Genomic DNA, 26,692 nt, shown 5'->3' with positions numbered 1-26,692 from the left:
TGAAAGGATGAATCAGTCAGTCACTCTCTGTTCTCTTCAAATCCAAAACCGGAAATAATTAAGCTTGGTGGGGAAGGCATGTCAAAAACTCAGAGAGGCTAGAACCTAGGCCTCTTAAGCCAAACAGTTATCCAAGTTGTGACAGTAAAGGGAAAGTTCTTGAAGGAAGTTCAGAGTGCTGCTCCAATGAACACACGAATGATCAAGTGAAATGGCCCGACTCTGAGAGGCAGAAAGCTTCAGTGGTCTGGATAGAAGAGTCCGTCAGTCACAACATCCTTTTAACCCAAAACCCAATCCAGAGCAAGGCCCTAACTCTCTTTAATTTTATAAAGACTGAGAGAGGTATGGAAGCTGCAGAAAACTCTGAAGCTGGAAGAGGCTGGTTCATAAGGATTAAGAACAAAAGCCATCTCCACAATATAGAAATACAAAGTGAAGCAGCAAGTTATCCAGGAAATCAGTAAGGTAATTAATGAAGGTGGCTATACCAGTCAACAGATTTCCAATGTAGATGAAATAGCCTTCTCTTGGAAGATGCCATCTAGGATACTCATAGCCAGGGAGCTTGGGATAGCTGGGCAATGGACAAAAGCTGCATGTCTAGGCCTCAGAAGTTATCAGGTGTGAAATCAACATATGTGCACGTTATGACCAGTATCTGCCTTTCTATTCCTCTGGTAAAAGACATAATGTCACAATCTTTACAGTCCCGAAGAGAACTCTTACAGTAACATTTAGAGAATGCTGAGTACTAAACTGGGCTTCCCAGGTAGCGCTAGTGGTAAGGAACCCGCCTGACAATGTAGGAGACATAAGGGACACAGGTTCGATCCCTAGCTCAGGAAGCTCCCTTGGAGGAGGGCATGGCAACCCACTCTAGTAGTCTTGCCTGGAGAATTCCACAGACGGAGGAGCCTGGTGGGCTACAGTCCATAGGGTCACAAAGAATCAGACATGTCTGAAGCAACTTAGCACACACGAGTACTGAATTGAGTTTATAAGGAGTGTCTTCTATTTTGAACTGTGTCTTACTGTCTTCATTGAATACGGAGCTTTTGAATGACAGTTTTTTTTTCTTTTTAACTTTCATCAAACTAATGATTCTAGAAAAACAGAAAAAACTAGTCTTTCTAATTCTAAGATGATAGATTAATTATAGGTATGCATGTATTAATCTCTGATGTAATATCTATATATATAAATAAACTTTTTCTTGATAAAGCCTTAAGATAGCAGGTCTTTAAACAGTAGAGATATATTGAAACAATTTAAGTGTCCACTGGTAGATGCATAGATGAAAAAAGAGTTATAAATATACAACAGAATATTATTCAGCCATAAAAATGAGTGAAATTTTGCCGTTTGTGACAATGTGGATGGACCTTGAGGACATTATGCTAAGTGAAGTAAGTCAGGCAGAGAAAGACAAATACCATGTGATCTCATATTCCTCAACTAAGTAAATAAATAGTGATACTATATTCCAGTATTACAATGAGCCTGGTACTGAATAAAAATAATCAGTTTTGAAATTTTAAGTCTTCGGCATTTTGTCAACTGTTTGAGCAGACTCTGGGAGACAGTGGAGGACAGAAGAGCGTTGTGTGCTACAGTCCATGGGGTCACAAAGAGCTGGATATAACTTAGCGACTGAACGACAACTAAGCGCTATAAAAATGTAGTAAGAGATGTTAATTTTCCTTCTTAAAACAGCCTAGGAGGAATCATTTAGGAAGCTAAATTCAAGTGTGATAGGAATAATTTAGTTATTAAATTCTGGAATAAGCTAAAAATCCCTTCCATGCTTTCCATCTGACTCAGGGTAAAACCTAAAGTCAAGTCTAAGAAGACTGGTTGATGTATATGATCCTATGGTACATGACTGTGGTATTCATATGTGACTATGGGTATCCCATTAACTCTCTGACTTTATTTCCTCTCCTACCTACTTCACCATCTCCCTGACTCTCTCTCATCAGCCACACTGATCCTTCACTGTAACCTTGAACTCACTGGTTACACTGCTTCTGAGCCACTATACTTGCTATTCTCTACCTGAAATGTTCTCTCTACAGACATCCTCATGAAGAACAGCTGTCTCCTTTAAATCTTTGCTCAAGAGGCTCTATTTAGAATGTAACACCCTTGTCACTATTTCAAATCCCCCTCATTTAATTATTTTTTCCTTTGGCACTACTATGTAACTTACTATATACCACTTATCTTTTCAAACTCTGTCTTTTCCAGTATAATGTGAGCTACATGAGGGTAGAGAATGTGGTCTGTTTTAACACTGTGCTGGCTGAAAAGTTTGTTCGGGCTTTTCCTAAGATGGTATGTGTGTGTGGGGTGTCTGACTCTTTGAGACATGAATGGACTGTACCCCACCAGGCTTCTCTCTCCATGTAATTTTCCAGGCAAAGACATTGGAGTAGGTTGCCATTTCCTACTCCAGGGGATCTTCCTGACCCAGAAATGGAACCCACGTCTTTTTGCCTCCTGCACTGGCAGGTGGATTCTTTACCGCTCACTACCTGGTAAGATGATATAGAAAAACCCAATTGAACTTTCTAGTCAACAACCCAACAGAATTACGACAATCAGCAGATACATATATGTAGCTGAAATACTTCACCTCTACTTGTACCCTGTGACAGTTTCATAATTTTTATTATGAAAATACTGTAGATATTTTACTCAATAGTTCAACTGTATTTTAAGACAACTACAAAACACTTAAATGACAATGTTTCATCTCACAAAATAATTTCATGAGTCTCATCATATTCTTTATGAAAACCTACTAGCACCAAGTAGTAGCAAAAAGTTTCTCCATTCATACTGATCTATTATGAAAGACAGAACAATTTCATGGTATTTGGGCTTCACTTCAAGAATATATGCTAAAATATACACTTCAGCAAAAAATCCTTTACACATCAATGTAATCAAAGAATTTTAGTAACAATTATTCCATATTTGATTTTATTTACAATATAAATAATATATTTTAGAAGCAAGACAAAAATATTCTTGAAATGTTAAAGTATGTTTTAAAATAATTTTCTCTTAATTTTTAACTTTTTATTTCTCCTTAATATTGTTCAAGTGAGCATAACAACAATAACATCTTAAACTGATAAAAACTTAAGTAGTTCTCCTGCTTACACATTTATACCTAAATGTGTAACTCTTCAATACAAACTGAAGCATATAATAATATGAATAATATGATAATGCTTATTAAAGAATAAAATAGGATGCAATGGAATGCAAGAAAAAAAATTAAAATCACATGGTGGAATTGGTCTCTAACCTTGGATGAATTTAGGTATTTAATTTCTAGTAATTTCATGTAAGTTATGATGAGGCACTAACATGAAAAAAAATTAATTTCATGAGTAATAAAACTTTTACCACTCCTTTTCTATCAAGACAATGTTTAACTTTCTGATACTATATATTAATTTCTTTGCTTTATAAAGAAACTGGATTGGAACACAAATATTTCAGTAGCTGTTTTCATTTATATATTATGAGATGAATTTAAGTAATGAGTATATTATTTTAGATATAGAATGCTTTAATAGGCTTTAAAAAAAAAAATGAGAAAAAAATAGTTTTACAGACAAAATACACTGTCATGACTTTAATGACGTGGAATGAATAACTTACTTAAAAAAGAAGAACGGAGTTTTTTCACAGATTCAGAATATAAGCTAGAAACGCCGCACATGCAAGAAGTCACGATCAGCATGCCTCAGTGAAGCAACGGAAAGCAAAAGGAAAAAGGGGACAAAGATACTAGAATGGTATGGTTGGGACAATTTCTGAAGATAACACATGACAAAATGATCACATAGACAAAAACAGAAAAAAATGTTCAACTGTTGCTAAAGTGACAGTAAGGTCTATAACCCATCACCTTTTTCTTTTCTTCTGTCATGAATTATGAGAGGTATTTAGTATTAGCAAAAAATGTTTTGAAAGCAACTGAGAAATGAATGTCAGAAAGAATTTTAATTCAGAGAGACTGAGATGTAGATCAGGGCTTCCCAGTGGCATTCTGCAAACAGGTTAGGTTACATTTGCCACAGATGGAGTTCTCTTGAATCCCTGGTCCCCCTGGGCAGGTCTTAGGGAGTCTGGAGCTCAGAGGCCAGTTACCACCACTGGAGGCCCCATTAACATATGTCTACATGCCAGAGATCCAATATCATTTTCTGTGTCTGCCATGAGGTTTGGGGGAAAAAAAAAAAAAAAAGGTGAGGAGTACTGGTATAAACAGCTAACTATATATGTGTTCCATGAGGCATTAGTATTGAAACCTTTAAAATAACATTAATTATCTAGCAAACACAAAAGAATGCTATAGAGAGAAGTCTTAATGGATCTGAGCTTGCACTGAATCTGTCTGAGAATGCTGTGTCTCACAGAGTTCAAATTCACTTTTGCATCTACGTTTTTTTTTCATGTGGGAAATTATTCCTTTGATACTCAAAACAATAAACTGCTGGTCTCACACTATTAAACAGTAAAAGGGACAGAACTATGAAATTAACTTTTGTTCTGTAATGATAAATTTTCCTGTCATAGTAATTTAGCTAAAGAAGTCTGAAACTGTGGTTCCTTCCCAATGTTAAATAAAATCTTAGAATATTAAGAACAAATGCATAAACTAATAACAATACAAAACAAAAAAGGAAGTTGATACCTTTTACTATTTTTTTTGACAGTTTATACAAACAGACACAATCAGATAAGCTATTTACCTAACGGAAGTACTTATATTCACAGAAGTAACTTGGCATTTATGGAAATCCTAAAGCTCAGGATTTCTTTCTTTTTACCTCCTGAAGGTTGTCGAGATTTACGAGGAGATCGGGGTTCTCTCCGATAAGGATCATTGGAGCCATACAATTCAATAGTGCCGAGGTTGAGGAGTACTGCTTTCTGGAGGTAGTCAACCATCGCAATGCCATTACAATTGCCAAAAACTACCCTAGGAATAGGAAAAGAACAAACATTTTAGCACAGTTAAATAGTTGGAAGAAAATGTAGTCTACAGGGCTAAAAAAGCATGATGGGTCTTTAAGAAAACTCATTCTGAAACAAAACACTATTACAGACATGCAAATACAGGTTACATATGTCTTCTGATGGAGCTGTGCAGATCTTCTGTATCAATGTGTACAAATCAACATAAAAAATCTGATGTAGGAGTTGAAATTTAACCAAAGACATAAATCCCCACACTAAACAATATGACATCCATTTTTCTGACTATTCTGAATTCCTCAGGGGAAGACATTCATTTCTACTGGGGAATAGGGCATTATACATTTGGAAAAGTTTTGGTAATTTCTACAGTCAAGGGTAAAACATAGAAAGCATAAATCTCGGAGGCCTCCCTTTGGAGTATTCCAAATACTTTCTCAATCATGAGTCAGGAAGTGCAAACAAACTATGAATAAAAATGACTATAAATGAAGGAACTTTATTCATTTAAGATCCCGTAAGCCAGGCGTTGAAAACGAACATACATAGAGGGGCTACCTAAGTAAGTAAAATACGCCAACTAAGGACTGTGGGGACCTGAAGAGGGAACAGCTCATCTAAACAGGGGCAGCTTCACCTCAGCTCCTGCTAACTGTGGCCGACCAGGAACGAGACATGGGCTAGATAATCGCACTTTTCAATTAGAGCTCTAAATATGGATTTTCACATTAAAAAGTCTTGGCAACTAGTTCAAATTTTAAAAATACACAAAAAAGCCTAAACAAAATATAGTTGTGAACCCAGTCAGGACTGCGAGCAACTGATTTGCAACTTTCTCTGAAACATTCTGTTGCTTCTTATTTCCAGTTTGTTTCTCTTATGGCTGTAGACAGCAAAATACTTTAAAAAAAAAAAAAAGAAACATCTGTACTTTCACATTGTGGGACAGCAAATAAAAGACATTAGAGAAGACTATTTCAGACTGTAGCCAGTCTTAGTTACGTGCACAAATGCAAGAGATAGTGTAGGTGGTAGTAGCTATCAGAAGGAAGAGGAATGAGTTCCTAGGGCTAGAATCAAGGAAGGAGACAGTGACCTACACAAGATAAACAGCTCTGGACCAAACAGCTGGCATGTGGTTTCTCTTTAATCACAATGTTGATTTAAAAAAAAATAATTTTATTGAGTGACTGATTTTTGGTTACACTGGGTCTTTGTTGCTGCATGGTCTTTTATCTAGTTGAGGTGAGCGGGGGTTAGTGCCTAGTTACAGTGCGTGGGCTTCTCATTGCAATGGCTTCTCTTGTTGCAGAGCACAGGCTCTAGGGCATGCAGGCTTTGGTAGGCGAGGTCTGTGGCTCGGCAGTTGACACTCCCGGGTTCTAGAGCACAGGCTCAGTAGTTGTGGTGTACAGGCATAAGTTACTTTGGGAGGTGGGATCTTCCCGGACTAGGGACTGAACCTGTGTCTCCTGCATTGGTAGGTGGATTCTATACCATTGAGCCACCAGGAAGCCTGACAGTGTTGATTTTTAAAACAAAAGTAAATACTTTATGACTCTATCCTATTATAATAAAAAGTATGTACTATAAACACCATACACTTGAAGGCATGAAATGATAAATAAAAACACACCTGAAGTATAGATGAATACTTTACTAAGCTATTACTATGTCTTTACAGTTTTTACAAGTTAACTATGGAAGGAGAAAGAATAAATTAGGCAGCTATGGTTCAACATTTACAGAATCAATTTAGAACACAGTCTTTTGGGTTGATGTTAGACCTTTATTATACCAAATATTAATAAGGAAATTATTTCTCAGAGTACATCAAGGTAAGGACAGATTCACTGATCCATGAGATATTTAACTCTAGATAAGGAAGTAGTAATAAGCACATCCAGAGTAAATTATTCAGAACAGAAGTATGTTCCAAATAAACACTGAATTTGATCTGACATTGAAGCTTATACAACATTTTAAGTGATATAATAAGGATCACCCATTCTCTTTTCAAAAATATAAAAATGCATGGAATACAATGAAGAGACACAGAAATACAGAAATTATACTTACAATCCATAGGAAGAATTAACTGCCAGACTGGTTATTTGTTGTGGTGGTTCTCCACTCACCCACACCAACTGTATAACTAATTCTGTCTGATAACCTGGAGACTGTTTAAGTGGAGAACTTTTAACTCTGGAAGAAAGGAAAACGTGTTGCCTTTTAACACATCTTCAATTATCTTATTAGACTATGTAATTATAAAGTCATCCACCAATAGCTATATAAAAATAACTTTATATATGAAAGTATATGATATAAAATGCAAAAATCAGAATCCTGTCCTCTAGAATCATTTAATCTAGTTGGAGATGCAACAGATCATAGGCAAGTTCCACATATAAATTGAGGAGGGAGGGAGAAGTGAAAGGGGAGGAGGAGGAGGTGGGTAGAGAGGAGCGAAAGAAGACCAGGGAAGGACAGAGAGAAGAACAAAGAGAAGCTGCACTCTAGGTCTTAACAGGAAAAAAAAATCAAGCTGCAGAAAAAGCCCAAGACAGAAGAGTAGACTTAAACTTTGATAAAGGTAGACTATAAGTAGATGAAAGCTGGCCTAAAACATAAGGGATTAAGGAAAATGTATAAACAATGTGAGCAATTTATTTTTGTTTGCATAACCACTTTTACTACTAAAAAATCTCTTTTGACTTTGAGTTGGTAGTATTTTTGATAGCATAGAAGTCAAGGGAAGTGAAATTCGCTCAGTTGTGTCCGACTCTTTGTGACCCCGTGGATTATACAGTCCATGGAATTCTCCAGGCCAGAACACTGGAGTGGGTAGACTTTCCCTTCTCCAGGAAATCCTCCCAATCCAGGCATTGAACCCAGGTCTCCTGCATTGCAGGCAAATTCTTTACCAGCTGAGCCACAAGGGAAGCCCAAGAATACTGGAGTGGGTAGCCTCTCCCTTCTCCAGCGGATCTTCCCGACCCAGGAATTGAACCGGGGTCTCCTGCATTGCAGGAGGATTCTTTATCAACTGAGCTATCAGGGAAGCCCTTTGATAGCATACACTCTTTCTCCCACAACTGCTGCTGCTGCTAAGTCACTTCAGTCGTGTCCAACTCTGTGTGATGCCATAGATGACAGCCCACCAGACTCCCCCGTCCCTGGGATTCTCCAGGCAAGAACATTGGAGGGGGCTGCCATTCCCTTCTCCAATGCATGAAAGTGAAAAGTGAAAGGGAAGTCATTCAGTCGTGTACAACTCTTCGTGATCCCATGGACTGTAGCCTACCAGGCTCCTCCTTCCATGGGATTGGCCAGGCAAGAGTACTGGAGTGGGTTGCCATTGCCTTCTCCACCAAAACTGCTGGATAGTGTCAAAAAATTGCTTTTGCAAAAAAATATACTAACAAGATAAAGAAGTAGGAAAGCCGTAAACAAAGATTAACAAGTGTATATGTTTGGTCACAGTAGAAGGTATATGTAGTAATAGTAAGAATTAAAAAAAAAAAAAAAAAAAAAGTCACTATAGCGAGACAGGCCAGGGCCAGACTTTGGAGGTCTGCGAGGTCTGGCTGCAAAGGTATGATGTTGGTAGAAAGAACTCAGGGCTCTGAAGTGCTAGAGTGTGAGTCTTGGTTCTGCCACTTAATGTCTTCCTGTTTGAAAGTGGGAATATTTTACTTAATCACAGGATAAGGATACTGTGAGTGCCTATGAGAGAAATTTTTCAATGGCCAAATTATGCAAAAGGCATACAATTTCATTATTAAAGAATTAAAAGACAGTGAAGGGTTTAGGAGAAATATTTTGGGAAGATTAACTGTAAAACTTCACAAGATGAGGTAGAATAAGAAGACTCATGAGGAACTTCCTGTGATTCGTGTGATGCAAAGTAATAAGACAGATTCGAAACCCATGAACTAAGTCTCAAAAAGGTTCATAAACTCCATTAAGGTAGATACCTTGCAGTTACTTTTAATATTCCAGCAGATGAGGTATTCAATATTTATTGAATGAATAAATGAGCTGCAGACTGATTAGAGGCGGAGGAGGGGAGAAAAAGACAGTGATTCTAAGTTTTGAAAAAGAAAAAGATGTCAGGATGAAGAGCCAGTCTTAGAAGATGTAGTAACTTTGACAGGATGGTAGGGGTCTTCAAGTGAACTATTCAGCAAAACAGTTATACTCACTTATATTGAGTGAGTTCCCGCAAAACTTACATTGGTTAAACTTGTTATAAACATGTTAGAGGGAGCGAAGGAGAGGTTTGTCTATAAATGTGAGACTTCTAAGGAATAAAGTTACTAAGCTAATACCTTTATTACTTGTAAACTTCAAGTGAATTTGGAAGATAAAATTTTTATAAAATATGAACTATCTGTGTGACTACTTTTACTATTAAAAAAATCTACTTTTACTTTAAGGTGGGGACATTTTGATTGCACAGACTCTCCATAATTGTTCTTGTAAAACATACACAAAGCCTGGGTATTCTAATGATTCTTGAGGCTTCTGCCTTGGAATAAATGTATAAAGAAGGACAGCCAGAAGTCTATTCTATGTTTAACCTCCTGACACTAAACTCAGAGAACCCTTTGGATCATTTAGTTGGTACTTCCATGAAGAATACCACAACACCAGACCTTTTGCTGTCATATTTGCTAGACTCAGTCCAGGTAAGAAAAGGGTCACAACGTTTTCCAAGTTTTGGAGTAAATGTGAATCACCAAGAGTACTCTTAAAATGAACTTAGCTGCAGTCACAACTGCCTGTGCAAAGTCTGCAAGTTAATATACTCATAACTACACACTGGCTGAAGCAAAAGTTCTAATTTTCCTCTGGGAAACACCCACTGATCAGCTACAGCCATCCACCTCAAAAGACAAAAATAAACACTGAGTAGCATTTCATCTCCACCAGAGACAGCCTCTGTTGATACAAGCATAGCCTGTAGAGTATGAGTGTGCTATTTTCTCCCTGTATGAATTAAATAGGCTTCAAGGAAGTATCCACTCTCCCTCTGGCATACTTACGTGCACCTTAGATTCTCAGGGCTGCCCTCGTGGTTCAGTTGGTAAAAAGTCTGCCTGCAATGCTGGAGACCTGGGTTCAATCCCTGGGTTGGGAAGATACCCTGGAGAAGGGAATGGCTACCTACTCCAGAGTTCTGACCTGGAGATATCCATGGACTTATATAGTCCATGGGGTCGATAACAGTTGGACACGACTGAGTGACTTTCACACTTACATACTCACACTCAGATTTTCAGGAGCAGGAACAGGCATTCAGAGATAATTTCAGAGAGGTATATTTGGGCACATTTTAGATGTAAGTGATGAAGACACACAGAAGTCATCGAATTCTTATTTTACTTAGTATGAAACAAAAACATTCTTAGGCAAAAATAGCTTTAAATAGTCAAACATGCTGAAAAAGCCTCAACTGGTAAAAAATTAGAAATCAAATCAAGAAATGATGACATATGTTAGATTTTAAAAATACAAAATGAGGGCTGAGTGGGCATTATGTTTAATGTTTATAATGGTTATATGCAAGTTATCATTTTAATATATTAATATGTTTACTTTTTAAAGACAAAAGGTAGAACTTATTTTTATGAAAAGCTCCATAATTTGCACAAATGTATTTTAAATTTAAAAATAATGTTTAGAGGCCTGGCGATTTCAAAACAATTTGTCTGATTTGACTAATACCCTGAAAAAAGCACAGTTAAAATACTTGAAAACAAAATCAAACAGTTACTTTTAAAGAGTTTCTTCAAAAGACAATCATGTACAGGGAGGGATGGAATGGGAGGCTGGGGTTAGAGGATGTAAGCTATTATATACAGAATGAATAAACAACAAGGTCCTACTGTATAGCACAGGGAACGATGTTCAATATACTATGATAAAGAATATTGGAAAAGAATATTTAAAGAAGAATATATATATAGGTATAACTGAATCATTTTGCTGTACAGCAGAAATATAATATTGTAAATCAACTATAATTCAATGGGGAAAAGGAAAAAAAAACCAAACTAAGTACAAAAATAATTTGTCCAAAAAACAAACAAAATCTAAGTATTAGTTATTTTCACATCAATTTAGCTATATCTTGACTTTTAAAATTGGTTTTTGAGATTGTGGACTAAAACGATGTGCAGTTAACATTAACTGCATTTACCTGAAAACTATTAAAATGGTAAAAAAAAAATATATATTTATATATATATATAATTCAGATTGACTGTGATTTAGAAGTCACTAGTGAATATGTGGATTTTAGACAAAAATCTTGAACTTGTTACCAAAACAAACCTCAAAGACAAACTACTTTATATACTTATAAAAATTAAACAAAAAACAGAAATATACATGAAAATCAGAAGAAGTGACATTAATGTAAATTAACATAAAGTGACATTAATGTAAACTTTACAAATTTAAGTTTAAAGTACTACAGAGTAAGTAACAAAAGGGAAAGATGTAGAATTCGTTTATTGCCAAGTCTCACTCTATCTAAACATACATCAGACGGTAGCAGAAAGGAAGTATACACATGGGATAGAAAGGAAAGGGGAGGGGGTAGGGAGGGCGGGGAGAGAAAGAGGGAAGAAACCTAAGACCTTTCTAAGAAAGCAGCTGCTTAACCTCAATGCTTATATTCTAAGGTCAGGTCAGTTTTCATCCTCGGCGCTGCTGGCATCCTGAGCTGGCTAAATCTGTTGTGCGGCACTGTCCTGTGCACCACAGGATGTTTTGCATCAACTCTGGTCTCTATGTCCGGGCTTCCCTGGTAGCTCAGCTGGTCAAGAATCCACCTGCAATGCAGGAGATCCTGGTTCGATTCTTGGGTTGGGAAGATCCCCTGGAGAAGGGAAAGGCTACCCACTCCAGTATCCTGGCCTGGAGAATTCCATGGACTGTACAGGCCATGGGGTTGCAAAGAGTCAGACATGACTGAGCGAATTTCACTTTTCACACTAGATGTCAGTAGCACTTCTTCCTGTTGTGACAAATATTGTCTCCAGACATTGCCAAGCATTCTGAGGAGCAAAATCATCCCTGTTTGAGAACCACTAGCATAGAACACAATCTCAAATTTACATAAGCATATAAAGAAGATTAAAAAAGCTGTACTTTTCTATAGTTCTATATCATGAGTGATTGTGATATAAAAAAATCTGCTTTATCTCTGGTTGAATGCATTTTTGATTATGCAGACATTCTCCTCAGCAACTATTAAACCATTCAATAATGGTTCTAGTAGACCTAAAGTCAAACAGTATAAAGCCTAGTTCTTTTAACAAATGAAACTGTCTTTATGACTACCCTCCCTATCTTGAATCTACTACAGTCTGCCTTTCGCCCCCAACTTTTGTATTCAATCTCTGACATTTTCCACACACTTTCAGTCATGACCCTAATTGACTTCTCTTTACACCCTAGTTGACTTCTCTGTAAATATAATACTTTTAATCACAGTCTTCATGAAATCATTCAGTGATTTTAACTCTTTCTTCGTTTTCTTTCTATGCCATTTTTAAGGCTCATATGCTTTAAAAGTGACCAACCTAGACAGCATATTAAAAAGCAGAGACGTTACTTTGCCAACAAAAATCTGTCTAGTCAAAGCTATGGTTTTTCCAGTAGTCATGTATAGGTGTGAGAGATGGACTATAAAGAAAGCTGAACACCGAAGAATTGATGTTTTTGAACTGTGGTGTTGGAGAAGACTCTTGAGAGTCCCTTGGACTGTAAGGAGATCCAACCAGTCAATTCTAAAGGAAATCAGTCCTGAATATTCACTGGAAGGACTGATGCAGAAGCTGAAGCTTCAGTACTTTGCCACCTGATATGAAGAACTGACTCATTGGAAAAAACCCTGGTGCTGGGAAAGACTGAAGGCGGGAGAAGGGGACGACAGAGGATGAGATGGTTGGATGTTATCACCAACTCAATGGACACGACTTTGAGTAAGCTCCAGGAGTTGGTGATGGACAGGAAAGCCTGGCGTGCTACAGTCCATGCGGTCGCAGAGTTGGACATGCCTGAGCGACTGATCTGAACTGATGCTTTAAAAAATTTAACCACTCAATAATATGAAAGTAAAAATAAATCTTGTCCAATTTACTCCTATAGAAAAGCAAAATGCATTAAATTTGGATTTCTACAATAAATGCATTTATATAACAATGCTGTGATATTAAAGAAGATTCAGAAAAAGAAAATGACTACCAAACAACTATATCTCTAAAGGCTGAAAAAAACAGAATTTTCAGAGTGCCAGAAAGCAGTCAACGTGTACATTTGATCCACACATAAACCTAGACTAAAAAATGATGATGGATTGAGAAGAATGAGCTAGATACAGAGGAGAAATCCATGCTGGTCCATTAGTAAGTTTAGAGATCAAGTCGTATTACTTTAAGGATAAAATCATGGAATGCAATCATATTCCTCTTGGTGCCACAAAAAAGTGAGTTGGATTAACCACAGTGAAATGCAGAAAGAGAAGTGGTTATATCATTTTACTCTGTCACAGGAAAACATTACTTAACTTTCCTAATGCTTATAATTTATCTAAATTAAAAGGTAAGTTCCAAACCATCTGTATTTCTCTTTAACTTACTTCAAACAAGGGACATTGTCCCGAAGCCCATCAGATGAACTGCTACTGGTAGAAGGATGAGACTGAGGAGGGATGGGCTGTGGATTGGCACTCCCAACCGGTGTTGGCAAGGGTGGTGCCTGTTCACCCTCTGGGGTTTCCACATCACTTATCTCATACAACAATCGAACTTCAAGCATCTGTTGTAAAATAAGACAGTTTACCCTCTCTTAACAATTACTGTTCATTTTGTTAGTTTATACATACACACATGTACACTACAGTGGAAAGAACATTTTTAAAGGAAAAATTTAGTGAGGTTACTAAAGGTAAAGATTTCACAAAGAAAAAAATATTTCTGACTCAGCTTTTTAAAAATGATTGTGTGTTGTGTGCAAGTACATTCACACATATACATTATGATTTTAGGATTTATGGCACTCCTGTTAATACTAAATTAGATTAGGCTCATACTTATATTAGCTTTCCTTAAATGAAACAGAATGCATTTAAAGATTTAAATAAATGTTCAGTAAAAAGATATACATAAAAGTATGCCTTTTCTTCACAAAAGATAAATGCACTGTAAATACTGAGGTATTTTAAAAATGACTACAGATAGTCTCCTACATGATTTGAAAACTTAAATGTCAGACATTTGACACTGAAAATAATTAAGAGACTACTACCGGAATGACTTCTGTAATCACTTCTTGTTTGCTGAATCTATAAATAATGACATGAGCTGAAACTCCAGCTATGCACAGCATTCTACTTTCGGGACACCAGGAGATGATCTGAATGGCATATGGATCCTCATCTACAATGTCTGTGTTTGGCTTCTCATCTTTATTTCTTGACTTTTCAAATACTTTAGATGTCTTTAGTTTATATAATACTTGTAGAGTTACTAAAAAAAAAAAGGATAAAATATCTTAGTACAAAAAGAATAAAAGGGAATATTTAATCAGTCATACCACATCAGAAAAACAGCCTGTTTTTTGAATCATATTTTTATTCCTATGTCTATATTTCTCTCATTCTTTTATATAATGTATTCATTATACTTCATTGACCAAAGAAGGTACACTCATTGTATTCATTCAAAAAAAAAAAATCACCATGATGATGAATTTAGATTATCTGAAAAAAATGAGTAACAAAAAGACTTTATAAAAAAGAAAAGCATAAATATAAATAATAAAGCACATATTTTGCTTTACAGAATTATTTTCTCTCTGAAAGGTACCACTATTATCTAACACACTTCATGATGAAACATAATATATCCTGAGTTAATTAGATTCTAATTTTGTAATTAGTAGTGTTTGTACATTATTCATTCAAAGCATTCTTTCCTTTTTGCTAATGTAACCACTGTATATAATTCACATAGACAGCATAAACTTTCATGATGTAAGTTTAGAATCAGACACTAAAATTATTGAACAGATTTATGTTGATTTGAAACATAGTTTCATTTCTCTTATCTCTGAGTTAGGAAGAGAAGGTTTGAAAAAATACTGAAGAAAGGATTTGAGTATTTTTGCTGAGACTTATTCTTGATTTACTAATTAACATCCTTCAAATATCTTCATCTATTATAAATTCTACTCAAATACTTGATAAATCAAGCATTAACTTTACAGCCTCTAAATTTCAAATTAAATGTTAGCTATGCAATTATTACAAAACAGATTACATAAAAGCAATAACTGCATAGCATGTAACAAATAATATTCAGAATACTTACTCGCAGAAGCATCCCAGAACTTAATCGACCCATCAGCATGCCTATGAAAAGCAAATGAATTAAGAATGTGTTGAAGAAAAAATTTACACTATTTTTCTCTTTGAAGTTAAATATATTATTACTTGAACACAGTTACCAAAATGAGGAAAAAGGCAAAATTTAGGATAAATTTATATGTTCTATACAATAACTTATTACTTATGATGTTACTGCATAAAGAAAAGCACTACCTGCCCAACTAATTAATATTTATGTAGTCCTAATCATATTTAGTTATTAATGATTTTCTTTAAGAAGAAAAGAGACTTTTACTTACCCTGTAATAATTATTTCTGAGTAGCTTTGAGCACCCAAGCCCCAATTACCTCCATTAATGGGCCATTCCTATAAGAAAAGATTATTGTATAAAGCAATTTCCAAGCATAGCATGTATCTTCATAATATATTTATGACAACAGTAAACAACACATTTCATTTCCAAAAATGATTAATTTCTCTAGAGAAGGTATCATTATTAACCATGTCAAGGTGAGAAGTATAAAACACTGAAAGTAAAGTAATGAGTAAAATTAATGCTCATTACCTTTTTGCTGTAGCCTTGACGTTTCTGTCTAGCTCCAACAGAATAAAGTGCAGGAATAAGGTCCACAGGACAATCAGCAAAATATTCGCAACATGTAACAGGGGATTCATGTATACTCAAAGGGTAGGGATTTTCAAATATAGGATATCTTTAAGAAGAGGAAAAGAAAAAATATTTGTTAATGAATGATTACCTATGATTAATGAAACAATGAAAAACATATTTAAACTTATTTAATAATAGGTTATTCTAGGGCTATCATTTAGAGATAATGTTTTTAAATTCCTTTGTTCGACATGGTCTTGTTATTTTCAAGAAGAAAAAAAAATCATTATTGCAGCTACCACGCACTAGTTGACGTGAATTTTGGAATGCCTTAAAGTAAGGTAAATAATACCGTTCACTTACACTTTAGGGTTTTCCTATCTCAGTACCATTTCCATTTTAGTCAGACAGCTTATTATGTCCTGTGCACCGAGGATGTTTAGCAGCACCCCTGTCCTCTACCACTAGATGCCAGCAGCACCCCTCCCCTCAACCACAGATGTCCACACAGACATTGTCAAACGTCTCTTGAGGGGCAATATTGCCCCCAGTCCAGAAATATTGAATGGGTAAACTCATTTAAAACCATATTTAATGATTATCTCTCAGGAAATACAACTAATATAACAGAATGTTCTTCCATTCAAAAAATTTATAAGTAAACATGATATCATCTAATCTAGAACAAGCAGAATATTGGAAATACCACAAAAAGTTGCACAGGATCTATGGTGAGAATTTACAGGTCAGTTATGATATATCTGGTGAAGAGAGAATAGGAAAAGCTTGAAGAGGAAAAGAAGGCCGCTTTGAAATAGGACAAACTTGAAGAGGAAAAGAAGGCTGCCTTTGAAAGTTATGTGGATTTTTGGTGTCAGTGACACAAGTGGGACGTTTCAGCTGCTGGGAGCTACATAAGAAAAGTCAGGGGCGGGGGTGGGGGGGGCGGTGATGCTTGTTTAACACACTGTCCAGTCTTCCTAGAGAACAGGTGCCAGGTTGGAAATGTACGCTGAATAGAGTAGCAGGCTGAGAAAATGTTTTTACATAAAAAATAGAGACCCAAAGGGATTTACAGAAAGAGTAACAAGATTGGTGAAGTGAAGTGAAGTGAAAGTTGCTCAGTCATGGATGTCTGACTCTTTGTGACCCCATGGACTTAACAGTCCATGGAATTCTCCGGGCCAGAATACTGGAGTGGGTAGACTTTCCCTTCTCCAGGAAATAATCCCAATCCAGGGACCGAACCTGGGGTGGATTCTTTACCAGCTAAGGCACAGGCGAATCCCAAGAATACTGGAGTGGGTAGCCTCCTCCTTTCTCCAGCATATCTTCCAAACCCAGGAATCGAACCAGGGAACAGGGATAGGCTACCCATTCCAGTATTCTTGGGCTTCCCCTTGTGGTTCAGCTGGTAAAGAATCCACCCTGGGTTCGACCCCTGGGTTGGGAAGATCCCCTGGAGAAGGGTTAGGCTACCTACTCTCCAGTATTCCGGCCTGGAGAATTCCACGGACCATATAGTCCAAGTCCATGGCGTCGCAAAGAATTGGACACGACTGAGCGACTTTCATTTTCACTTTCAGGGTATTCAAGTATTAGGTTGAATCATAAAACATTTCAGAAATTCAACAAATTTTGATTTAAACTTGGATTTCTATATGAGTACCATAACGGAGAAATTTGGCAGGTAATGAGAAACGTGTATCTGTGGTTCTAAAAGGGGGTCCAGGTTATGAATATGAATGCAGCATTTTCAAAGAAATGAAATAGTCAATCCTAAAGAGACTCTTTCTTCACCACATACTAAAGTAACTGTTGACCAAATTTTATTTCTTACCCATTTTGTGCAAGGTCTATTAGTACTAAATCCTTTTCTAGTAGAACCACCACAGCGTATGGTTCTTGAAAATCTGGAACAGGAAAGCAAGGCATGAACAATAGTTACAGATATGCAAGAGGGCTGCAGATTAGATAATAAAACATGTTGGCGTGGTTTTTATTTTATTTTGTTCCATTCACTCAAGTATTTAACATTCTGATATTGTCCTTCATATAATGTAAGGGCAGTATGTGTTAAATGAGATAAATCTATATAATACCCCATAAATAATTATTTGTTTTGTAAAGATGAGTTAGACAAGTTCAGTACCTTCCATGGTATTGCAAAGTCCAAGACAGTACATGGATAACATATCTCAAATTTAAATCTGAATACCCTTAAGAACAACTCTCATAACTGGATCACATAGAAATCTACTAGATTACTAGTATAATATTATAACTCTTTCTTGGGTATTTTCTATGTGCATATCAACTATAAAATGTATTACATATTTATATCTCAATTAGCTTTAAATAAAAGTAAAAAAGATCCAGCTAAATTTCCCCTGAAATAATAACATGTCAATGATAGTGATTAATTTCATGTGTTAGCTTATCTCTGCTATGGTGTCCATTTGTTTGGTCAAACACCAGTGCAGATGTTGCTATGAAGGCATTTTTTAGATGTGATTAACATTTAAGTTAGTAGACTCTAAGTAAGGTAGAAAATTGTAGATAATTTGGGTGGGTCTCATTCAATCAGTTGAAGGCCTGAAGAACAAAGACAGGAGGTGTTCTGAAAAAAGCAATTTGCCTCAAGATGGCAACTTGGAAATGTGCCTGAGTTTCCTGCCTTAAAAATTCAGGTTCAAGACTGCAAATCAAACTCTATCTTGAATTTTCAAATCAGTAGTACATTTTCACGATTCCTTTAAAATAAATTCATATTTCTGTTCTCATTCACCTTCTAAAATCTCCTATTGGTTCTGTTATTCTGGAAAACTGTAACTGACACACTAGATTTTTAGAGGATTTTTAAGTTGCTCTTAATGTGGACAGTTTTGTCTATCCTTCAGAGGCACTTACTACCAAAATTTAGAATGAAACAGACACAGTTTATTAAACAAAATTTCCCAAATAAAATTTATAAAGTTATGAAGGCAGCATTCCTTCCCCAGAAGAATCAGCACAACGGGGTAAGTTAACTGCTTAGAAAACCAGGAGGTCTTGCTCTGAGTAACAGACATATTTAGAGACTGAACTTTAAAGGTACAACGCTTACCATTTGGGTATGGCGTCTCACACAGCGTCAGAAAGTCAACAATTGAGTAGTCCATCTCTAGCACTGCGGTACTTTTCCCATGCATCACTGTTAAGCAAGGTCTTCTTCCTACAGTATCATATGACAAGCCTCCTGATAAAATAATAAAAGGTTCCCTGGAAATAAAACACACAGTTAGGATTATAAACAGCACAGTGGAGTCTATCTTCTTGCTGTATCATAAATTCTTTTTTAGTGAAATAATAATATCTTAAATTTTAACATTTTTAGGCACCATCTAATTGATTACTCACATGTAGATTTTTAAATTGAAATAGGTAAAAACCAGGTGAATTCTTAAAAATTAATCTACAGTGCATATGAACACTGACCACATTCTACTTTCACATCTCCTTTTGGTCCCTATATTTTTCTTTCCTTTATCTTTATAAAATTTTCAAAAAATTATCTCTGGGTTTCTCCTGTTAAGTCTCTTAAATGTACTGTCATTATTTTCAATCCTAATAACCAGACCCTCTCAACAGACATTCTAAGAGGAAATGTGAATATCCTAAGGTACCCATTGTATGCAATGAATTAACTTCTCAAAGATGCATCAAGAATGTACTAGCCACAAATCACTCCTGAGAAAACTGAAAAAATGGTCACTCAAATCATTTTCTGTAGTGCTTAATTCTCTCCTGGAAGCTTGGCTGGTATCCTCAGAAATACAACTCCCATGTACATCTATCAACTGCCCTTTTGACACTTCTGCTGCTGCTGCTGCTGCTGCTAAGTCGCTTCAGTCATGTCCGACTCTGTGCGACCCCATAAACGGCAGCCCACCAGGCTCCCCCATCCCTGGGATTCTCCAGGCAAGAATGCTGGAGTAGGTTACCATTTCCTTCTCAATGCATGAAAGTGAACAGTCAAAGTGAAGTCGCTCAGTTGTGTCCGACTCTTCGCGACCCCATGGACTGCAGCCCACCAGGCTTCTCCGTCCATGGGATTGTCCAGGCAAGAGTACTGGAGTGGGGTGCCAGTGACACTTCTAATAAGTCCTATAACTTTGTCTCCTTATTTGTCATTAGTAAATGTAATGATTTACTTTTAAAAGCTACATATTTAAATATGAAAAAAGAAAAATACTTAAATATCCTTTCATATGCTTTGATCTATGTGTAATTCTTGACTTCCCTGCACATGTTTTTTTTTTTTTCCTTCAAATTACTTCATTTTATTATTTTTTTTTTTTATTTTTTATTTTTTTTAAAATTTATTTATTTATTTTTAATTTTTACTTTACAATTCTGTATTGGTTTTGGCATAGATTGACATGAATCCACCACAGGTGTACATGCGTTCCCAAACATGAACCCCCCTCCCACCCCCCTCCCCACAACATCTCTCTGGGTCATCCCCGCGCGTCAGCCCCAAGCGTGTCATATCCTGCATCAGACATAGACTGGTATTTCGATTCTTACATGTTATTATACATGTTTCAATGCCATTCTCCCAAATCATCACACCCTCTCCCTCTCCCTCTGAGTCCAAAAGTCCGCTATACACATCTGTGTCTCTTTTGCTGTCCTGCATACAGGGTCATCATTGCCATCTTCCTAAATTCCATATATATGTGTTAGTATACTGTATTGGTGTTTTTCTTTCTGGCTCACTTCACTCTGTATAATCGGCTCCAGTTTCATCCATCTCATCAGAACTGATTCAAATGTATTCTTTTTAATGGCTGAGTAATACTCCATTGTGTATATGTACCACAGCTTTCTTATCCATTCATCTACTGATGGACATCTAGGTTGTTTCCATGTCCTAGCTATTATAAACAGTGCTGCGATGAACATTGGGGTACATGTGTTTCTTTCAATTCTGGTTTCCTCTGTGTGTATGCCCAACAGTGGGATTGCTGGGTCATAAGGCATTTCTATTTGCAATTTTTTAAGGAATCTCCACACTGTTCTCCATAGTGGCTGTACTAGTTTGCACTCCCACCAACAGTGTAGGAGGGTTCCCTTCTCTCCACACCCTCTCCAGCATTTATTGCTTGCAGATTTTTGGATCGCAGACATTCTGACTGGTGTGAAGTGGTACCTCATTGTGGTTTTGATTTGCATTTCTCTTATAATGAGTGATGTTGAGCATCTTTTCATGTGTTTGTTAGCCATCCGTATGTCTTCTTTGGAGAAATGTCTATTTAGTTCTTTGGCCCATTTTTTTATTGGGTCGTTTATTTTTCTGGAATTGAGCTGCAGGAGTTGCTTGTATATTTTTGAGATTAGTTGTTTGTCAGTTGCTTCATTTGCTATTATTTTCTCCCATTCGGAAGGCTGTCTTTTCACTTTGCTTATGTTTTCCTTTGTTGCCTGCACATGTTTTTCATCCATCTTTTATTGGATTAGTATCTTTTCTAACTGTTTTCTAAGAGTTCTTTGCATTCTAAGGAAATCAGCTCTTGATCTGCCACATGTATCGTCCCATTTGTTGGTGGGGAGTTGTTTATGGTGCATCACACAGATGATTTAAAATGTTCCTATATAATCTTCTTAAATCTCTTCATTTATAATTTTTGAGGTAGTTTCATAGTGCTTCCTCTAGGTCCAGTGTATCTATCCCCCTCCTCTCAGACCTAATACAAGTAGTATGTGATAATATGCAATGTTAAACATAGCTAGTTCTGGAACAACACTGCCTGTTTAAATCTCAGCTCTGGCTCTACTTTCCTCATGACATTGCATAAGGTGCTTAATCTCTCCTTGCCAAGTTTCTGCGTCTATATAACATGGAGCTAGAGTGGTAAGTATTTCAGTTCAGTCACTCAGTCGTGTCCGACTCTTTGCAATTCCATGGACTGCAGCACGCCAGGCCTCCTTGTCTGTCACCAACTCACAAAGCTTACTCAAACTCATATCATCGAGTTGGTGATGCCATCCAACCATCTCATCCTTTGTCATTCACTTCTCCTCCTGCCTTTAATCTTTCCCAGCATTGGGGTCTTTTCCAATGAGTCAGTTCTTTGCATGAGGTGGCCAAAGTATTGGAGCTTCAGCATCAGTCCTTCCAATGAATATTCAGGACTTATTTTCTTTAGGATTGAATGGTTGGATCTCCTTGCAGCCCAAGGACTCTCAAAAGTTGTCTCCAGCACCACAGTTCAAAAGCATCAATTGTTCGGCACTCAGCTTTCTTTATGGTCCAATTCTCATGTCCATATACGACAACTAGAAAAACCATAGCCTTGAATAGATGGACCTTTGTTGGCAAAGTAATGTCTCTGCTTTTTAATATGCTGTCTATGTTGGTCATAGCTTTTCTTCGAAGGAACAAGTGTATTTATCCTCAGGCAATTACTGAATTAATTAATATACGCAAAGCACTGGATTCAGTGTCGGGTGTAAAGAATTACCTATTATTATTATTATCATTATCTTCAAATCATCATTCACAGAACTAATTATTTTGCTTATTGTTTTCCTCATGAAAACATGACCTCCATGAGGGCAAGGGTATTTATCTGTTTTGTTCACTGCTATATGCAAAACAGTGTGTTGTTGGTAAATAAGTACATTAACAAAAATGTATGTTATGTTAACTATTGTCTAGCTTACTAACATTTAGATTTTTCAGTACTAAACTGTTTCGGGTAATGGACCTATACCCATACTTTCACTATTCTCAATTCTTGACTTACTGTGATTATTGACTGTAGTCAGGAAAGTATATTTAATTTTCTTCTACTTCTCATTACATACAGTGAATAAACAATATAACTAACTCTTGTATTCTGAAATACAACATACAACTGAATATAAAATACTAAAAAGGGTGAAGAGTTGAACAACTTACACTTTTATAGAATGAGAGGCATGGGCCACGTATTTGATATGTAATATTTCAAAAAAAGTCTGACAAGTTTGTTTTTATATATATAAAACTTGCATTATTAATATAAGAACTATGAACAGGAACATGCCAAGGTACATTACAGAATAAAATTCCCATGGAGATACCAAGTAGGTACTGACAGGTAGGTAATCAGTTTATTAGACAAACTCTTAACATGGTTTAAATAACATCATGGCATTTTGTTAAGTTTGTCCTATATATATATGTCCTATATATATATGTTCGCTCAGTGGCCTTGTAAATACCTATACTTCTTTTGTAAATTTAGGAGAAACAACAACAACAACAAAAAATTATGGGTAAAAATAAATGAATAAGAAATAGTTTGAAAGGCATATCAAGGTAATATTATTTTCATAATAATAAAAGTTTCCATAATTCAGCAATAAATGCATGTGTATGCATATTTTTTCTTATCTTATGGGATGTTTTTAAAAAAATCACCTCAGTTTGCCAGGTAGGAATCACTTGACTTACAAACTTAATGTCCCAAATCTTGAGGCATAAATATTAAGGAAATAAATATTTTACCTGAAGAAACCTGTCTTAAATACAATGGTAAAACTGAGTTAAACATTTTAACTTTTGACATATAAAACTATAAAAATTCAAAAGTTTTGTTGACACTTGGAATTATATTCAAAGTTCTAGGAATCTAGATTATTTCTAGATAACATGTGAATTGTGAATGTGGATAATATTTTTTTAAATAAATTATCCTTTTTGATGTCATAATAAGGTCTAGAAGTAATATAAGTTTTATCCAAGAGTCTGCCTTTTGAAGGCATCTAGGTTTAGGAAGGTATTAGTTTGAACTTTTTACAATTTTGATTGTTATTTTTAAGAGGCTAGACACTTTAGGAAAGTATACATGTTTCCTGACTCCAATTAAGCTCCCGAGGCTGGCCTTGACAATAGATTTGGCGGAAGCTGTGTTTCCAGGTTAAGCATTCTTCATTTTCTCTACTCAAGAAGTCATTTGTATAACCAATTTGCTTAATTCAGTCCCATAATACTACCCATTCATTTGAGCACCTGTACTCTGGATCAGCCTGGGATTTCTTTGGAAGGAATGATGTTAAAGCGGAAACTCCAGTACTTTGGCCACCTCATGCGAAGAGTTGACTCATTGGAAAAGACTCTGATGCTGGGAGGGATTGAGGGCAGGAGGAGGAGGGGACGACAGAGGATGAGATGGCTGGATGGCATCACTGACTCGATGGGCGTGAGTCTGAGTGAACTGCAGGAGGTGGTGATGGACAGGGAGGCCTGGCGTGCTGCGATTCATGGGTCACAAAGAGTCGGACACAACTGAGCGACTGAACTGAACTGAACTCCTGAGAATAAAATGGTGCTTTCATGCTTGTTCTAGACAGACAGTTAACACGCTGTGACAAGTATGAAGACAATAAAACAAGGTAGAGTGCTGAATGTGAGGGAGGGACTAGAGGGGCTACTGTAAAATAGAGCACTCAGGAAAGGCCCCTAAAGTAATGACAAGTGAACTGGAATCAGAATGAAGAGGAGCCAGCCAATCAAAGATCTCAGGGTTGGAAGAGAAGGATATACAGTTTAGACTGCAGGAATAACCACTGCAAAGACCTCAAGTCTAGAATGAGCTTGGGCTACCTGAGGAACTAAAAGGCCACCGTGGTTGCAACACATTGAGTAAAGCAATACGTAGTAGATGACATGACTCCAAATCTTGCAAACACATCCTGTTTACATCATAATGATCTCAAGAACCTAACCGTTCTCTATTTCATCTTCTTAATCAACATGAGTTCTGGCCCTAATAACCTTCAACTTATATTCTTACAATAGCATTTGGTTGTTCACTGCCTGAGATATACTTGTCCCTCATTTTGTGTTGGGCTAATATCTATTTCTCCTTTAAAACTCAGTCTAATCCATTTTTTTCCTGACCCATCCTTCCTGAGTTGGATGCCCTTCCTGTGTTCCTAAGCACCCTCCATATACCTCTTCTCAGCATTTCCACACTGAATTTTCATTATCTACTTTTCATTTGTATTGTGAGCTCCTTCAGGACACAGAATGGTATTTAATCTCTGTACTCATAGGTGCTAGGCAAGGTATCCCCAAATGTTTTTGTTACATACATTGTAAACATCACTAAACCTACTGCTCAGCTAGTCAGTGGTGCTAGACTTACTGACTCCTGTAGGAGAAGCCCCACATCTTAGTCAGACTGGAGAAGGAAATGGTAACCTACTCCAGTAATCTTGCCTGGGAAATTCCATGGACAGAGGAGCCAGGTGGGTTATAGTCCATGAGGTCCTAAAGAGTTGGACACAATTTAGTAACTAAACAACAACAACAACAACATTGAGAAACACTGTCTAAAGCAGCTTGAAATACAACTTTTGTGCTATTCTGATACTCCTTCTGCATAATTAGCACTCTTACCTATATTAGTCACTACTCCTATATATTTTTAAGATTGGAATTTAAGTTCTAAATACGTAATCTCATATGCCATTGATTTATACTACTAATCTTATCAAAGTCCCCGAGTTTTTCCAAATGAAGATATGCCATTCTATTTCAGAGGTGTGTGCTGTGTTGTGCTCAGTCGCTCAGTCATGTCTGATCTTTGTGACCCCATGGGCCCGCCAGGATCCTCAGTCCATGGGATTTTTCAGGCAAGAATACTGGAGTGGTGTAACACTTTACATACCTTACCCTTGCCACTCTAATCTCAGAGCTTAACATGAAGTCCAAACATACACTTATTACTGACTGAATTAATAAAGAATTATTAACTTTTATAAGGCCCTATGTCATATTTCTCACATTCTTAGTTCACCTTTCAAATATAAATTTGTATTATGTAATTTGAATAGTCTAAGGGAAATTTGTGCAATTTTGACCTCTTATTTGGTGTCAAATTAGAGTCACCTGCACACATGGTTAGAGTGGAAAACAAATTGTGAAGCACACACAATAAGTAGTAGTGAATTCCTTCTGCAAAGTTTTTGAGCCAAGAAATCAAAATGGAATAAGCAAAAACAAAGGTTTCAAAAATATGAATGTTTAATGTAAGGGCCATCATGGAATAGCCATCATGGTCAACAAAAGAGTCTGAAATGCAGTATTTGGATGCCGTCTCAAAAACGACAGAACGATCTCCATTCGTTTCCAAGGCAAACCATTCAATATCACCGTAATCCAAGTCTATGCCCCAACCAGTAATGCTGAAGAAGCTGAAGTTGAATGGTTCTATGAAGACCTACAAGACCCTGTAGAACTGACACCCCAAAAAGATGTCCTTTTCATTATAGGGGCCTGGAATGCAAAAATAGGAAGTCAAGAAACACCTGGAGTAACAGGCAAATTTGGCCTTGGAATGTGGAATGAAGCAGGGCAAAGACTAATAGACTTTTGCCAAGAAAATGCACTGGTCATAGCAAACACCCTCTTCCAACAACACAAGAGAAGACTCTACACATGGACATCACCAGATGATCAACACCGAAATCAGATTGATTATATTCTTTGCAGCCAAAGATGGAGAAGCTCTATACGGTCAGCAAAAACAAGACCAGGAGCTGACTGTGGCTCAGATCATGAACTCCTCATTGCCAAATTCAGACTTAAATTGAAGAAAGTAAGGAAAACCGCTAGACCATTCAGGTATGACCTAAATCA

The 26,692-nt window shown here is 36.6% G+C and overlaps 1 protein-coding gene across 2 annotated transcripts in view; it reads right to left on the bottom strand.

The window, feature by feature from the left end:
- Positions 1 to 26,692, bottom strand: part of STXBP5 (syntaxin binding protein 5) — a 167,640-nt gene that overhangs the window by 45,203 nt on the left and 95,745 nt on the right. For both annotated transcript variants that reach the window (XM_040238645.1, XM_040238646.1), the window contains exons 10-18: positions 19,124 to 19,278; positions 17,858 to 17,930; positions 15,973 to 16,120; positions 15,706 to 15,773; positions 15,390 to 15,430; positions 14,326 to 14,546; positions 13,658 to 13,836; positions 7,081 to 7,206; positions 4,854 to 5,005 (exon numbers count right to left, since the gene is read on the bottom strand). In XM_040238645.1, the coding sequence (XP_040094579.1) occupies positions 4,854 to 5,005; positions 7,081 to 7,206; positions 13,658 to 13,836; positions 14,326 to 14,546; positions 15,390 to 15,430; positions 15,706 to 15,773; positions 15,973 to 16,120; positions 17,858 to 17,930; positions 19,124 to 19,278 (1,163 nt within the window). The remainder of the gene's footprint in view (positions 1 to 4,853; positions 5,006 to 7,080; positions 7,207 to 13,657; positions 13,837 to 14,325; positions 14,547 to 15,389; positions 15,431 to 15,705; positions 15,774 to 15,972; positions 16,121 to 17,857; positions 17,931 to 19,123; positions 19,279 to 26,692) is intronic.

This window comes from Oryx dammah, unplaced genomic scaffold, assembly GCF_014754425.2.
Source record: "Oryx dammah isolate SB20612 unplaced genomic scaffold, SCBI_Odam_1.1 HiC_scaffold_4, whole genome shotgun sequence".
Taxonomy (NCBI): Eukaryota; Metazoa; Chordata; class Mammalia; order Artiodactyla; family Bovidae; genus Oryx; species Oryx dammah.
Note: the sequence above shows the minus strand (reverse complement) of the source record. Positions and strands in the feature narration are given on the sequence as shown.